This window comes from Bubalus bubalis, chromosome 12 (genome assembly GCF_019923935.1).
Source record: "Bubalus bubalis isolate 160015118507 breed Murrah chromosome 12, NDDB_SH_1, whole genome shotgun sequence".
In the NCBI taxonomy this organism is placed as follows: domain Eukaryota; kingdom Metazoa; phylum Chordata; class Mammalia; order Artiodactyla; family Bovidae; genus Bubalus; species Bubalus bubalis.
The window spans coordinates 67849305-67866050 of NC_059168.1; the positions used below are offsets into that span (position 1 = coordinate 67849305).

General features: G+C 45.3%; 1 protein-coding gene across 4 annotated transcripts in view; it reads left to right on the forward strand.

The window, feature by feature from the left end:
• The window catches only part of MXD1 (MAX dimerization protein 1), a 30206-nt gene extending 20081 nt beyond the window's left edge, over window positions 1-10125 (forward strand). For 3 of the 4 annotated variants that reach the window (XM_044926094.2, XM_006079632.4, XM_006079629.4), the window contains 3 exons: window positions 5146-5260; window positions 6977-7136; window positions 7324-10125. In XM_044926094.2, coding sequence (XP_044782029.1) covers window positions 5146-5260; window positions 6977-7136; window positions 7324-7514 — 466 coding nt within the window. In that variant the 3' untranslated portion in view covers window positions 7515-10125. The remainder of the gene's footprint in view (window positions 1-5145; window positions 5261-6976; window positions 7137-7323) is intronic. The other variant, XR_006543459.2, reaches the window with a different exon arrangement.
• The last annotated feature ends 6621 nt before the right edge of the window (window positions 10126-16746 follow it).

A 16746-nucleotide genomic window follows, 5' to 3' on the forward strand; every position in this document is an offset into this window, starting at 1 on the left:
ATAAGTGAATGAAACAACCAAGTGTATATTTCAGGATTTCCATCTGTGAACCTGATTACTTATCTGTCCTCTTCACTGGCTACCATCCTGTTGGCTCTGCCCCAGCCTGGTACGTTTTTGTGTCATACATTTCACTGTGAAACTCTGGCAGCGAGAGTCCAGTTACATCCTCCATAAGAAGAGTAATGTTTGATAACAGTGCCTCTCTCTCAGTACACTCACACACACACACCTGCATACCCTCTTTCACACCATTCCTCCTGGTCTTGGCTACATACGATCAGGTAGAACTTTAGGGATAACAGAGTAAATTCAGGAGCACTGTCTGCAAATAGCATCATCTCTACCTGGAGACTTACTTTTTCTGTTGCATCTTTCCATCAATTTACAAATCTGCTCACCTGAGCGAGAGAGGTGTGGATAGAATCAAAGTAGCTTGAGTCTGGAAGCAGAAATAAAAAAAGCAGCATTCAGAATTGTCTGAGAGCACACTGGTGAACCCAGGTGCCTTCTGTCAGTGCCAAGCTTGAGTGGCAGGAAGTGCCCCCCAAAGGCCAGAGCCCACTTCACTGATGACCTCATTCACTTGCAGGTTTAATTTTCCATAACTCATGGCTGACATGAGTTAAGGAAAACTAACAACAGAACTAAGTCATATCCAAATATACTTTATATTTAAATATTTAATATATTTAGAATGTCTTTTGATATTTATTCCCCACTCCCCTACTATTTTCTGAGTAATCTGTTCTTTTCCAAGGATTTGCAGTGTTAGCTCCATTATATGCTCAATTCACATCTATTCCTAAGTCTGTTTCTGGGAATTTTTTTCTTCTCTTCCTTTGATTTGTCCACCTTTTCCTATATTAGTATATTCTGTTTTTAATTATTGATACTTTGTAATACAACTTAATGATTAGTATAGCATAGCCCTCTTCATTCTTCTCCAAGAATTTTGGCAGTCTTTTTATTCTTCTAGATGAAGTTTAATTTCCCAGCATTAAGAAGAATGCTGTGGGGATTTTTTTTCTCCTGGAATTATGTTAAATTTGTAGAAAAAGTTGGGTAACATTGATATTTTTACCTTGAGGGTTCATATCTAGGGATGTGCTATTTTTTCCATTTATTCAGATTTTCTTATGTCTCTCAGCAAAGTTTTACAGTTTTCTTCCCAGAGAGCCTTCCCAGACTATTTTAAGTCTGTACTTAGATGTGCTTTCCTTTCTTCTTGCTATCGGACATGAAATATTTTAGGTTTTCTGGGTATGGATAACACATCCGGAAATGAGCTTGCATTTCCAAGGTCAGTACATATTTGCCCCAATTTTTACTTGTCTTTGGCCTTTGAACTAGAGATGTAGGCAGGAGTCTTCATGTGGTTTAGATGGTTCCCTCCACACTGCGGAGTCCCTTCCAGCCCTGCCTCTGCATCATGGGGGTTAGCTTTGTAAAGTCCCTGCTAATATTTTAAATGTTAAAAAAAAAAAAAAAATAGTACCTTTGGCATAAGCAAGACCTGTATCTCCATAGAAAATGGATTAGATTTTCCACTAAATCTTTTAATGACAAAAGATGTCCATTTTCCTTAAGGAAGAGTTGAGTGAACTGGATTTTAACTAGACAGCCTCTGTTTACCGAGTGAGACACTCTGAGTTCCCTGTTGATTTTGAAAGGAATATGATAGGGTTATAATTATCTGTGTTTGCTCCCAGCAATTATCCTTCCTCAAAGGAAGCTAGGATTGAAAGAATAACTGCTACCATATACAGAGCACTTCCCGTCAGACCCTGGTCTGGGCTTCCATACCCCATCTCAGTTAATACTCACAACAGGCCTCGCAGGGAGGCATTGTCATCCTCTACTGCCAAGGAAACGGATGCTGCATGGAGTTAAGTAATCTGCTCAAGGTCACACAGGAAATAAGTGGCAAGGCCAGAGTCCCAAACCTTTACCCTAATCACTACGCTAATATTTGGTTGTATAGTGACTGACACATTCAGAATATAAAAATAATTAAAAACAAAAATAAATAAAATTTGAAATACTAAAAAAAAAAGCACACCAAAGAGAAGCTGTAGTTTGCATCTAGTTTAATTATCACTAGTTATAGGCCACACTTGACTCTGAGCATCCAGATCAAAGATTGGTTTCTCTGTACCACTGTAGACCAAAGGTATATCAACCTATTCACAGTAACGAAAGCAATATTTCTGAAGAGTCAGCAGATGAGGTTTGTCAAAGTCCATCACTTACAAAGCAGTTGGATCAGTGCAAAAAGAGGAGGCAGTTGGGGCAGGAGGGGGCCAGGATTTGACTACCCTTTTCTGCTGGTGGCAGGGTGGGAGTGGGGAGCTGGGAGGCAGCTCTAGACAACAGAAAGAGGTCTGTCTGAATATGTGATGAGAGGGGATCCAAGTAAGGGTCAGATGGAAGTGTCGAGTAGCTTCCTGTTGAGGAGATATAGCCAAACCTGCTAATTCCTGGAAGAGGGGGTTAGGCCAGGTTCACGGTGGGACAGTAGGCTCCTTGTAGAAGGCCAGAGCCCTGGGCAGGGGAGGGGTCAGGACTGAGGACAGGGCGCTGAGACAGGAGCTTGTTCTACTTGTTTTAGATCTAGGAGGTCCATGGGTGCTCACAGCTGGCTGAAGGATTCTGGGTCCCAGCTTGGGGGTAGGGGTGTGTCTTGGAGTCGAGGACCCTCAGTGGAAGCTGCTACAGAGGGGTCTGTTTGCTTTTCTGCGTCTGGCTCAAGAATTGAATTTCACTGCTGTATGATAGAACTGAAGCTTCCTTACATACCTCATCCCTCCTCTGAGGTCGGTCCAGGCACCAGCCTGCGGATGTGTGTGTGGCATGGTGGGCAGGGCAGCCATGGGGCTGGAGCAGTGAGGCACTGTAGCAGGCCGAGGCAGGCACTCCAAAGACACCCGCTGACTTTGGATCTCTACAAAATCCAACAGCACTGAGGCCCTATTTTCATAAAACTAGGTCAGCAAATACTGAACGAACATGTATTACTCTAAGCTTGAATCAGTCAAATGGCTGATTTCAAGTTTCACAACTGGGAGTGTTCTTTGGCCACCCACATTTGGGGAGTGAAATTGTCTTTTCTGGGCCCGACTCCCTGAATAACTAGAAATGACACTGCATGGAAAGATGACTTTTATTATTTTTATCAGAAAACAAACTTCCTTAAAAATGTACATACTCATATCTGTAGATAAACCCACATCATAGAAGGACTAATATGACACTGTTCTCAATCACGCAGTGTTTGCAGTGAGCAGGCTGAAAAAAAGGTCTCATTTTAATTTTTGAACTTTTAAAAAAATGTGTAAACTTTGTAGTGGGAATAAGTTAGATAACTATATATGACTAATCATAGTTTTTCATAGTGTTTCTAATAGTAGGATCTGTTTTCATGGCTCTTTTATGAAGAGGTGAACAAGTACATTTTATACACAGCTCGTGTTTGTGTTTCTCCTCATGTAGTAGTTGAAGGAGCAAACTACTAATGTGAGTCCTTGTTTGCGGCCATTGCACGTGGGCAGGTTTTCAGAGCAAGCAGAAGTCTTATAAAATAGTACAGAATTTGTACCACTACATCTTCCTAGCTCAGGAATGAATGCTGGACTCCTCGAGCTCCTAACCCCTGGACATCAGGACTTAGGGAGCCTTGGAGACCTCAGGGCAACCTCAAGAGCTAGATGAGGAAGGAGGCTCAGAAGCAGATGAGGCAGGGGCTCAGAACCACTCAAGCCCCGAGAAACTTGGTCCAGTGGAATAGAAGACACCATCCATGCTACAAACATGTATTCAGCACATATATGAGAGGGGAAGGCATCAAGGCAACTGAACAATAGTTAAGTTGTAATCCCAACTTTCTAAGGAGTTAGCAATGAATGGTTAAGTCACAAATACCAAAAAATTCAGGCAGAACAGTGAATTTCCCAATGAATTGTATAAAAAGTACTCAGGAAAAGGAGGAAGCCCTGTGGACTGGAATGGCCTGCAAAGGCTTTGAGGAGGTGGAGGTTCACTGAAGCAAGAGCTCTGAACCTCGGCTGTTTCTTACATTCACAAAATCTGCTAGGTTCCAGAATAAAGCCTAAACCAGGGTCTCAGTGAAGTATTCGTTTCCCAAATTGTAGAGACTCTTGTGCTTCTGGTCTGTAGTGAATGCTGTCTCCTCACTGAGTGTCTGCAGCTTCTGCCTCGGGTGGCCTTCCTCCCGTCCTGTCCCTCTCCAAGACACACAGGTGGTCCTTGCCAGCTCTCAGCATGCTTGCTGGTATAGCAATACCACTGATGGGCTTTTTCCTTATTCTTGAAAAAATGCATTTAACTTTTTGAATGGCTGAAAAACCAAAACCTGTAACAAATTATTCAGTAAAAATCCCCTCTCTGTCTTTGTCCCTGTCCGACTAGCCCTGATGCCTCTCTGCCCAGTTGCTGTTACTAGTTTCTTATGTATCATTTCAGACTTTCTTTATGTCACACAAGAAAACATGAATATAGATAATAATTTTTCTTCTATTTTTACTCAGAGATAGCATGTTATAGGCATAGTTAGGTATCTTGCTTTTCTTTTCTTAACAGCATATCTGAGTGCTCTTTCCTCATAATGCATAGAGCATATTTTCATTGTCTTTCATAGCTGCATAGTACTCTACTGTCTGGGTGCACCATAATTCACTTGACCAGTCCCTATTGATGATGGGTTGGGTTGTTTCAATCTTTGCTATTATTAATAAAACTGTAACGAATAACCATACACATTTGTCACTCACATGGATAAATATTATATACAGCAAGATATAGTTGTCATGATTTAGTGATCCTGAAAGGGGAAAGAGAGGTATGGGTTCAAAGGATTCCCTCACTGGCATGTATAGTATATAGACATCAGTGTTTACCCTTGATGTGTGTTATAGACTTAACTTTAGAAAACCATGGATTTTTGCATCTCCTTGTCTTTTATCAGAGTTGCCTAATTTCAAAAGATGTTCACTTGGCCAGAAGTCCCTGGTGGCATTTGCCTTCAGTGGGCCTGGGCAACTGCATACTCTGTTACAGCTTGTTCTCCCAGGCGCCTTCTGGCCAGCTATGAAAGTCTCAAGTGCTTCTTTGATGTTGTTTTTGTAGACGGGCCCACCTTCGCTTGTGCCTGGAAAAGTTGAAGGGGCTGGTGCCACTTGGTCCAGAATCAAATCGACACACTACGTTGAGTTTATTAACAAAAGCCAAATTGCACATAAAGGTAAGCACATCCTGAGGTGCCTTTTTGTCTTGACCTGCCCACTGAGGGTTTGTTTGTTGTCATGAGAGACTGTCTCCGGGACAGTTCTCTCCTCTGAACTCTTCCAACCTGCCTCTTGGATGAATCACAGACTCAACCTGTCCAGCACCCAACCGAGTAATTCTCACCCGCCAAGAACCAGAAGTTAAATTGTCCTTCCAGCTGTCCATGTGATGTACGAGCCAGAAACTCAGGGTCACCCTTGATCCTGATATCGTCTTGCTCCTTAGCCACATGCCTTCAAGACTTACATATGCCACAGCCTGCTCTGTTTCCATAAACACCATCATGTACTGCAGCAGACTCCTCAGAGGGCTCCTCCAAGCTAATCTCCTTTTCCCAAGGTCAGTCCTGCCAAAGTTCAAATCAACATGTCACCACATGGAAAAGTGTTCCGTGGCTGCTCAGGACATACTGAGCCAGGCCTGCCTCACCTGCCCCCTTCCCACGCCCTTGCCTGTGCAGCAGCAGCTCATGCCAGACACTCCCCACCCAGCCCTGAGCTCAGTCCCTTGCCCTTGTCAGGCTCTCTCACCACGGGGCCTTTGCACATGCTGTGCCCTCTGCGTGGTGCACTCTTCCCTCCCTTCTTCACCTAGATGACTTCTTGTCATCCTTCAGACCTCAGCACAGGTATCACGGTACAGGGATGCCTTCCATGACTGAGTTGCCTTCTTCCTGTTAAGAGATGGTCCTTACTGCTGGATCTCTCCCTTTAGGACTCGTCACAGCTGACCTCTGACCATGGTTTATGTGACTGTTCACTTGTCTCCATCCACTATGTTAGAGTACAGGCAAGGATGGGACCAGATCTTTGTGTTCACCTTGTATCCCCAGCACCTCCCAGAGGGTCTGAAACAAAGTCAGCACACAGTATATGTCTTGAAAAGCAAAGGGTAACTCCTGAGCCAAAATCACTGTTTAGCATGTTTTTATAGTCATAGTCACAAGCGGACATATGTCACTTGAATTATAGTTAGTAGCCTGCATACATGGCAGTTCTGCGGCAGGGGGCAAGAACCTCTGTTTAGAGCAAAACAACCACAATTACACAATCTTCATAATTATCTGAAGAATTATCTGAGACACTAGAGAACAGATTTGTGAAAACAAAGTGATTTATGAAAATGTGTTTTCTAAGCTCTTGTTTGGACAGTTCGGAATGAGAACTTCAAAAGGGAATATCATTCCCGCCAACAGACAGAAGTTAACTGAGACTTGGCATGACACAAAAAATCACCAGTGTAATTGGGATGTGTACTTGAATAAACATACCTTTAAAGGAAAAGGTGTGTTTCTTAAGCTTCTGTCACACACAGTTGCTCAGAGAGTAGGTGCTGGGGGAGGCGTCACCACAGACAAGGGAGACCAGGTTGGGGATGCCCGCCACGGTCTTTTCACTGTTGCAGTTGAGGGGGCCGGGTGCCAGTGCGTCAGCTCAGCCCAGAATCCACACAACAGTGCAGGTTCCACAGTGCTGTTGATGGTGATAAAGGTAGATGAAGACGGGGTCACCAGCCAGTCAGCTCGCTGTCCCCGCAAGAAGCTCAACAAGGGACACGGCAGACGGCTTCTGTGGGAAACTGGCATATTTCACCTCTAGGCAGGGAGGTGCAGGGCCATCACCGATTGTGAAATGTGCCCGCACCCTTCAACAACTGCCCCTTCGACCCACAGAAACTTGAAGACTGTGACAGAAAAGCCATTCACCAAATCGACCAGCTGCAGCGAGAGCAGCGGCACCTGAAGAGGCAGCTGGAGAAGCTGGGCATCGAGAGGATGCGGACGGACAGCACCGGCTCCACTGTCTCCTCCGAGCGCTCTGACTCCGACAGGGGTGAGCCTCCCCCGCCCCCGCCCCCTTCCACCCGGGCAGAGGGGGGACCAAGGAGCCCCCTGACTTGGAGAAGTCAAGGGGTGTGGCCTGCAGGAGCCCGCCTCCTGGTTCCTCAGCGGTTAGGGCCCACTGCCGAGCTCGTCTTTCCCAAAGCAGGCCCTCACCACGGTCTGTCTCGTCCCCACAGAAGAGATCGACGTGGACGTCGAGAGCACAGACTATCTCACGGGCGACCTGGACTGGAGCTGCAGCAGCGTGAGCGACTCGGACGAGCGGGGAAGCATGCAAAGCCTGGGCAGCGATGAGGGCTACTCCAGCTCCAGCGTCAAGAGAATAAAGCTCCAGGACAGTCACAAGACGACGTGTCTTGGTCTCTAGGAGAGCGTGGTCACTTCGGCTGCCGTCCGGATGGTCCTCCCTGTCGGCTCCGATTTAGGTAGCGTATGGGACCTGCCCACAATCCCCTCGCACGTCAGCTTCCGTGTACCACGTCACCAAGAGCAGCTGCGTTTAAAGTTGTCAAGGAAGTGCTTAGGATTGTGGGTTTCTGTTTTTTCTTTTTCCTTTTTTTTTTTTCTTTTCTTTTTTTTTTTAAATCCCCAATTTCCATCTCAAAAAGGGTTGAGCGGCCTGCACCCGCCCAGTGTCGGGCAGGCCGGCCCCGCTGAGCCAGTCAGTGCAGCCAGGACACCCAGGGGCATCTCGACTTCATGTTGCTGAGTCTGGGGTGGCTGAATGCTGCTTAGCCCCGCACGAAGTTGGGGGACGCCGACCAGGATCGTGGATTTCTGATTGCATCCTCTAGCTTCTCTCTTTCTCTCCACAAGTCTCTCTGAGAGACTGTACATTCCAATCCGTTTGAAGCATCCAAGAACTCTGAGGCCGAATAAGCCCCTCGCACATCTCGGCAGTTCCCCCTCTTATTTACTGTCCCGTGTGTTCTTCTAGACCTTCTTTAACGTTTTCTGGCTTCCTGTGTGACATGCCTAGCAGAAATGTCCAAATGTGTCTTGTGCTTAGGAAACTGAAGGAAACAAACTTTTCAAGTGGAGATCCTGATCTCAGAACTCCAAAGTAAGCTTTGAAAGTGGCATTGAAGAGCACTTAGCCCTGGCCCTCACCACCCATGACGAGTCAGGATTACCTCCAGAAAACAGGCCCTTCTCACACATACACACACAGACACACATGTATACACACACCCCGAGTGAACGCCCCAACCCACATGCAGACAGGAGCAGTATTTCTAACCTTCGGATGGACACCTTGCTTATAGAAGTTCCAGCGTCATTTGTCCTCACAAACGCAATGGTCTGTTTTTGTGTGCTGTCCCTGGGTCCGTGCTGTGCCTGCTCTCTGAAGGCACGTTTCCCCTCCCAGTTGGTTTTGCTACTTGTCTCTGGAACATTTTTTTTCCTACCTCAGAGATAAATGAGATCTCCATTTCCCACTTAACACAAACTGATTATGCCTCTTCCCCCCCCCCCCCCGAATAAGTGACATTTGGTCCAATCTTAATCTATTTTCCTATGTCACTTTCAGCAATAACTGAGCTTTGGCGCTAGCTGAGCTAGTGTTCATCATCAGTGAAAGGGGAAAAGTCCACATTTCTACTCTCTGTTGCAGGTGAACAGGAGGGGACGGTACAGTGTTACTAGAATCCTTCCTCACCGACTGTTTTTGGACGCACCCAGAAACTTCTTTATGGAGGCTTTTGGGTTGATAGTTTAAAAGGCTGATTTTTCTTTCTGGTTATGATTTCTCCCTTAAGTGGTCTCCCACTTTGTAGCATTTTTATTTAAGCTAAAACAGAGCACATGTATATGTACATAAGACACATTAAATCTATAAATACTATTTATTCATTTTATATAAACTAATGTAATGGAAAATAAATTCTTATGACTTTGTGCTTTTATAGATGTTCTAGAAACTTTGTATGTAGGTATCTACAAAATTGGCTCATTTCCCCTTAATATTTTTGCATTCATATTTTCGAGGTCTTGATGTTTCCAACCTCTGGCAAACCTTTTTCATTGAATTTGAACCATTTGTAATAACTGTGACGCTGCAACAGAGTGTGCGTCACAAAGTGATGAGAACATTCCTAAAATCTACAGCCGCGCTGCGACCTAAGGGCTCAGTGGCTGAAGCGGTAGTGGTGGCTGCCTGTGCCCCCGGCTGGCCTGCGGTCTCCCCCACCACAGCCTCGCACCTCCTCAGCGCCCCTCCTTGCCCACAACTAAAAGTTCAAAGGCACTCCACACGGAAGCTCATTCTAGACGTGAAGAGCAGTCTGAAACATTACCTTTGTGTTTATTTTTGCTTTTTAAATGATTTCTTAATGTATTCAAAAAATTTTAATTGGAAGTAGTGGATTCCTAAATGATTCCAAAGTCATCTGTAATTCTTCTATTTTTGTTTTGTTCTGTTTTTCTCTTCATTTCAGCTTTGGGTGGGGGAAGGGGCAGGTGATACAAAAGATTTTTCTTTCTTTTTTCTGTTTTTTAATTGTTGGAATCTTTTCCAATTACCAGCTGAAGATTTGCACTGAAATACAACTTGTATGCCTTTTGCATTTTTAAAGCCTGCTTCCTGAATTTAAGCAGAGTGATAGTGTTCAAAGAGCCAGCTCAGCCTGTAACATGTTTGAAAAAACTGCACTTTGAGGTCCCTTTTGAATGCCATTCACTAGACCTCGCAAGCATTTTAATTGCTACCTTCAAGCGCCTCACAAGTCCACGATGCTGGATGCTGTATGGCATCGAAAACTCAAGACTTTGGGAAAAGCTTGTGGGCTTGCGTTGAGGGAGGGAAGGGAACAAAACTCATGTATTTTGTTTGTTTAATTTAGAAATAAGGCATCTGAGAGATGCCGTTATTTTCTGTGTTTTAATTGTTGTGCCTTTTGAGTTATACTGCATTTTTGTCTTTCGGTTGAAATATGAAATGTACTGTCCCGATATAAAATAGTGATTATTTGACCTTTGCACTGTTTGTCTGGTCCTTTTCCATTTGATGGCATATAAATGTGGAACTTGATAGATCTCTATATTTTTAATGCACTTGTGATAAACTGACACCAGGGTTAGACACAACTTTCAAAGCTCGAGGTAGACCAAATCGGCGTGCCAGACAAGCCTCTCTCTAACCAAAACTGTAAGCTTCAGGACCAGCAAACTCAGCCCAAGGCAGCTAATCCTCTCCCCCACGTGGCTAATCAGCCCCCTGATTCGCCAATCTGCCCTGCCATTCACTTATCCACCAGCATGACTGTTAAAAGCTAGACAGTCTTTTTGGTTCTGGTTTTTCTTTCTTTTTTTTAATTTTTTAAGCAAAATGAAAAACCTTTCTATTAGGGTTGTTGGGGGGAGGGGAGGGGCAAAGATATAAACCCCAGCCTTTAAGACTTTGACTGTTGTACGTAAATAATAAATGTGTGTAAATATAGGCACATGCATATTTTTATGTGAAAACTGGTTTTAAGAAACTAAGAAGAAATCTACACTCTTATTGATAACCATTGCAATGCAAGTGAGAAAATAAAGAGTACGTAGTGCAGTTTAATTTCACGCAGTGAGAAAATCTCTGTGTGCTTCTGCTAACACCCAGAAGACCTAACTTTCCCTGCCTGTTGGCTTAGAATGGCAGGCACGCACCCAGGGTGTTTTTGGTTTCTTTTGCTAAGCAGAGATCTGGATTCAAGGTGCTGATAGTGACCGCGGCTCCTTTCTCTAGTCACATATCTATGCTAGTGTTTCAAAGACCATCACCTTTTTGAGCAGGACCTAGATTTTTCTTCCTGTCAACCCAAAGCTAAAATAATTTCAGTGCTGATTCAGAATTGAGCTCTAAGAAGGCCCTGACCCTACATATGGCCACTTAAGTGGCTTGAGGATTTTTTTTTTTTTTTTTAAAGATGGGCATTCTCCTTTAACTTCTACTTTTTTTTCAAAGGAAGCAAAGGGTCTTTCCCTGGGTTTCCTATGGGTCTCTTCTCTGTCCCTCAAGTGGCCAAAAGCAAATCTTGGGTGTGGGGGAAAAAAGTATAAACTGAGTAGGATTGTAATGTTCAGAACAACTGCCTAGCAATATCTTGGGGCTTAATAATGCATTTTTGTGGACTTCCTTCTTCCTCTCCCCCATCCTTTAAAGAGAAAACTTACTTTTGAAAAGTATATACAGATATATAACTTAGGTTTTTATATCATACTGAATTGGCAAGGATACCACTTTCATTGTGCTTTATAATCCATTTAGTCCCCCAAATCTCACTCCTTTCTTTCTTCTTTGTTTTCCCAAGTGTCTTTGTCTTCCCCTTTTACCTGCCATGTGTGTTGAACACCAGAAAGTCAAAGGCTGCAAAGCAATTTCCTGCATGTCAGCCTCTTATTTTTGTATGTCTAACTCTTGGATGCAGTAGGTTTCAGTAGCTGGCTACTCCTGATTTTAAAAATCCTTCCTGGGAGAAGATGACCCAAAGACCCTTTTAGATAAGGTGTTTTTTCTCATTCTACATGATCAGATCTCTGTAGACTGTGGGATGTTTTGTTTCTGGAAATATTTGGGGATGGGGGCAGGGGGGTATGATATGTAATTTATCATGATTTTTTCATTAATTTGTTACATGGATGATTTTCTTACCCTATCTTCTGAAAGAAGAAATAATTGCCTGGCACTGTTATCATCAGCTATTGAATGGCTGAAGAAATTGAGTATCTTTGTCTTCTCTCAAAATCATAAAATAAGAATTAGTAAAGCACTTGTTTCTAAGATTTACCCAGATTTTAAATTTTGATTTCTTATTCTGTCTGGAGGGTGTGGAGGATTGAGAGGGCTTTCTTCATTTTAGCTTTCACCAGAGAACCAAGCTTGCCTTGACCCCTGTCCTTAGAATTGGTGCTCTAGGAATGTTGCTGTCAACCATCAACGTTGGGGGCCTTCACCCTAACAGTAAACAGCCTAAACAGGGAGCAGCAGACAAGAGTGTGAATTTCTGTTTCCAGATGTTTATTTCTTGATGTAAATATGATGCCAATGTAAATCCTGTGTCAAGACATAGAGAATGGTGCTTTTTACTACAGTTAGAACATGCATTTTGAGAACTACTCCATGTTTTAGAGAATCTTTGCTGTGTATATGTAAACTTCTGTATTGTTCAACCGTTAACAAATAATAAATTATTTCATTATTAAAGAAATTTTCGTCTTCCTGATGTTTTGTACCCAGTTTAACCTTTCGAGGTTTTTTACTTAGAGAACTGAGTTCATCAGGTTTCTCTTTCCTTTTAATAATCATGGAAAATTTGCTGGCCAAAAGTTCTCAGGACTTGGATTCTGTAATGGGAGCTTTGATCGTGTGGCTCCGATTGAGGCCCTTCCCCGCTGCTTTCCTCCTGTTCTCCTGCTCAGGCACTTGCTTTTGGCTCTGCTCCACTGCGATACATCTGATCATGCAGACTGCATGCGGGGCCACGCAGCAAACCAGACTACCCTGTCTTTCTGGCAGCCCGTGGTCTGGTGGGGAAGAGGGCAGTGTATTCCCCATTCGATGCAATACAGTCGGTGGTGGAATAAAATCATACAGGGACAGGCTATGAGAAATCATAGAGCTGGTGACATTCAGGTTGGGCCCTGGAGAAAGAGTTTTCCCTTGCAGGCAAAGAGAAGAGTCAGTACAACCAGGCAGGTGAGGGAGAAGGGAGAGCTCCTGGGGCTGGGGTGTGGCTGGGAGCCCATGGTGAGTGATGGGGTGCAAGGGGGACAGTGCACCAGGAAAGACAAGTCACTGAGAGGAGAAAGAACACCCAGTTTAGGAAATTTGCTTTTTCACATATTAAACCCTTTGGTTAATTCAGATTTATTCATTCATTTTTTAAAAATTTATTTGGACTTCATTTGTTTTTCTTGATCCACGATCCTACCAAAGACACATGTTAAATCCCAACCATCTCTCCTTCAGACTCCTCTGGCTGTAACAGTCACTCAGACTTCCCTTGTTGTTGCTGCTGTTCTGAAATATTTATTATTTTTTATTCACTTATTTGCCTGTGCCAGGTCTTAGTTGTGGCACTCGGGTCTTCAGTCTTCATTATGGCATGCGAGATCTAGTTCCCCGACCAGAAATTGAGCTGCCCGCCTGCATTGAGAGCGCAGAGTCTTGGCCCCTGGACCACCAGGGAAGTCCCTTTCTATTCATTCATTTGACAAACAGGGATTGAGTGCCTGGGCGGGGCCAGGCTCTATCTTAGAGATGAAGACACCAATGAACGAAACATACAAAACCCTGCCCTCTCGGAGTTCCTTTCTAGAGCAGCAGGCTTAGTGTTCAAGTCCTTGGCCAGGCAAGTTTGCTGAGCTGAGTGCACCGTCCTGACCTGACATTGTTCCCGCAGCAGAGCACTTGTTCAGAGTTAAGGAAAAAGCTTCTTTCTTCTTCTTGGCCAGTGACTTCTTCTTCTAAAACCACCTAAAAATTTTGGAAGATTTTTTTATGGTGCCCCAAAAGTGAACTATGATGACTTGAGGGTGTTATGAAAAAGGGTCCTTCTGGTAGTTCTACTTGGGAAAAGCTAAGGCCTACCTCTTCTGTTTTCTCCCCCAAAAGCAGGGCTATATGGTAGGCCCTCCTAGGACATGTGAGTCTGGGACCCATCTCTGTGGACAGGCTCCAAACTGAATCCACCAAAACTAACTTGCCAGCAACATGGAAGAAAGCTACATTCTGCCTTGCATCAGGACCCCTGTTTACTGTGGCCAAGAGAGGAAGCTTTAAACCACAGATAACCAAGACAGCTCTCACATAAAGAGAACCTCTCCCACAGATGACAAATCTTATTTTCAAGGTTTCCTGACTTTGTTTGTTCACAGTAGCCTGATGAAAAGAGTCTTCTTCTCTTCTGCTATTTGGGCCCATGGTCAGCTTACACGTGCTGAGTGCTTACTGAGCACTGAGTGCTCTGCCCTGTGCCCCCGACCCCTGGCCGGGAACTCTCACAGCCCCGGGGATGTGCCATCATTATGCCCATTTCGCAGGCGGGGATGCAGAGAGAAGGCTGAGGCATCTTACCTTGAGTCCACGGAGCTGGTGACCTCTGGCCAGAGCCCCACTCTCCCTTGCCTCGAATTTTGCATATTGCAATTGTGTCAAGTTGTAATCAGTTTTTCATGCATAGGCACCTTTTCTGTTTTAAGCCTTTGAATGCAGCCACCTACTTTCTGTGGAGGAGCCTTCAGCTCCAGTTAGTGAGGCCGAAACAGGGAAAGCACAAGACAGTTGGGGATTGTCATGGCTTGGTCATCACCCTCCCCTAGATCTCTCCTCTCTGCACTTGTGGTGAGGAATAACCACCCTCTCTGGACCCTAACATGGAGCCCGTGGCAGCAACCCAGGCAGCTCCTGAAGGAGGACGTCTGTCCAAGCATTGAAGATGCTCTTTCTCTACCGTGTCTTTTGGGTTGACGACCCCGTGACATCACTCTCCTGATTCAACCAGCATTACCACATACAGATCTGCTTAGCATAGGCAGATCCCCATCACCCCATCACCACCGAGCACCGCTTTGTCCACCTCTTGGGTGTCATGTGACCTAGCCCCCTCTGTCCCAGGTGAGACTTGTGGAGTGGCCGTGTGGAGCCCAGACAAAGTGGTTGGGGCTGCAGACTAGGGGTGACAGGCTACCCAAAGGGAAAGGAAGCCACATGCAGGAAGAGAGTGAGGGACCCTCCTTCAGGCGGATTGGAGGGTAGGCTCTGTCTAGCTGGAGCTTCCTCCAACCTCCCTCCTTGGGAGCAAAGGCAGCATCTCTGTGAACACAGGCTCCAGACTTGGTGGGTAACTGAGGCGAGAACCAGCGCTGGAGCAAAGGGAGTGGCCCCAAGACCACGGAAGATCTGATGGCCGGGGAACTTGGAGGGTTGAAGAGGTTCACTCTGGCCTCGGCATGTGTGCTAAGTCATTTTAGTCATGTCTGACTCTGTGTGACCCCATGGACTTTAGCCTGCCAGGCTCCTCTCTGCATGGGATTCTCCAGGCAAGAATACTGGAGTGGGTTACCATGCCCTCCTACAGGGGATCTTCCTGACCCAGGGATTGAACCCCATCTCTTAAGTTTCCTGCATGGCAGGCAGATTCTTTACCACTAGCGCCCCCTGAGAAGCCTTGGGATGGTGGTGGGGTGTTCTTTTATAGAATCCCTTTGGCCGCACCTGGGGCAGAGGTAGGCGAGGACAGTCAAAGCAGAGAGCTCTGTGTCAAGGATCCGCCTTCAGAGAAAGCATGACCTGGGAGAGGAGACACCTGGAGGCTGTCCCCAGCCCTGCACAGAGGGCAGGGGGGTAGGAGACCCAACATCCATCTGCTGGGAAGTTTGTTCAGTTAAAAACACAATGTCTGACTAACTCCTGCCTTGCCTGGTTGATATTCCCACCTCTCAGAAGGCAGACGATGTTTTCATGAAACACCAAAGAGAATTCTGATCCATGAAGACAAGCAGGATGGCCAAGTGGGAGGAGAGGTCCTCAGGAGCATCGTGTCCCTTAGATGCCTCAGAAGGGGGTCCCAGGTGACGGTCAAACACACACACTCTGGTCAGATGGATCCCACCCTTCCCACTCTGGGTGACCTGGCTCTAGTTTCCTGGGTCTGCATAGTGAACATATAATAGTATTTACTTCTTGGGGCTGTTGAGGGGATTAAGGCAGACACGGTGTGGGAAGTCCAGGGCCTGGTGGTCAGAAAGTTTAGTGTCTCTGAGCAATGACAGTTAGTTCACTAGCAAGGATAGGAGCTGGAGGAGTGTCAGGAATGCAACAGATTTTCAGAAAACAAAGTTCTGACTTTCAGAAAGAAATCAGCCTGGAAGGTAAAATTACATTAGAGGGTAGGGAAGTGTTCAAATATGTCATTCTGACTGTGCTGTTTAGACAACAAATTGTGGACAGGAAGTGGTTAAACTGAGAGGAGGAGCAGAGAAAGGCTGACTTAGGGACAGAAGGTGACTGACTGTGGGGGAGGCGCCAGTTTTCAGGTGGCCCCTCACCCGGGGTGCTGCTCAGAAGGCAAAACTAGCGCTAATTGGACTTCCCTGACATGGGACTTCCCTTGTGGTCCAGTGGCTAAACTCCAAGCTCCCAATGCAGGGGGCCCAGGTTCAGGCCCAGGTTCACTCCCTGGTCAGGGAACTAGATTCCACATACTGCAACTAAGAGTTCATGTGCTGCAATTATAGAGTCCCGTGTATCACAGTTAAGACCCAGTACAGCCAAGTAAATAAATATTAAAAAAAAAAAAAAAAAAAACTAGCCCAGAATCCCCCAGCCCTGTAAGGGCAACCCTCAAAGAGAAAGCAGGCGGTGCAGGGGTGGCTCTGAGAGCCATTTTCAAGTAACTCATCAAAAAAGTGCTAGATGCTCAAGTCCCGGCCTTTGCATGCATCTTTCCAACAGCAAATTCAGACCAATCAGAGCTAGAGCACTAGCCAGACAGTCAAGGAAAAGCCACACTTCAGGTGTGAACTCTGAGCAACTACAGACATGGTGACATTCTCTGCAATTTTGGAGTTAAAAGCTTGAGTCAAAGCAGTTGCTGGTCAAGCAGACCAGCACCAGG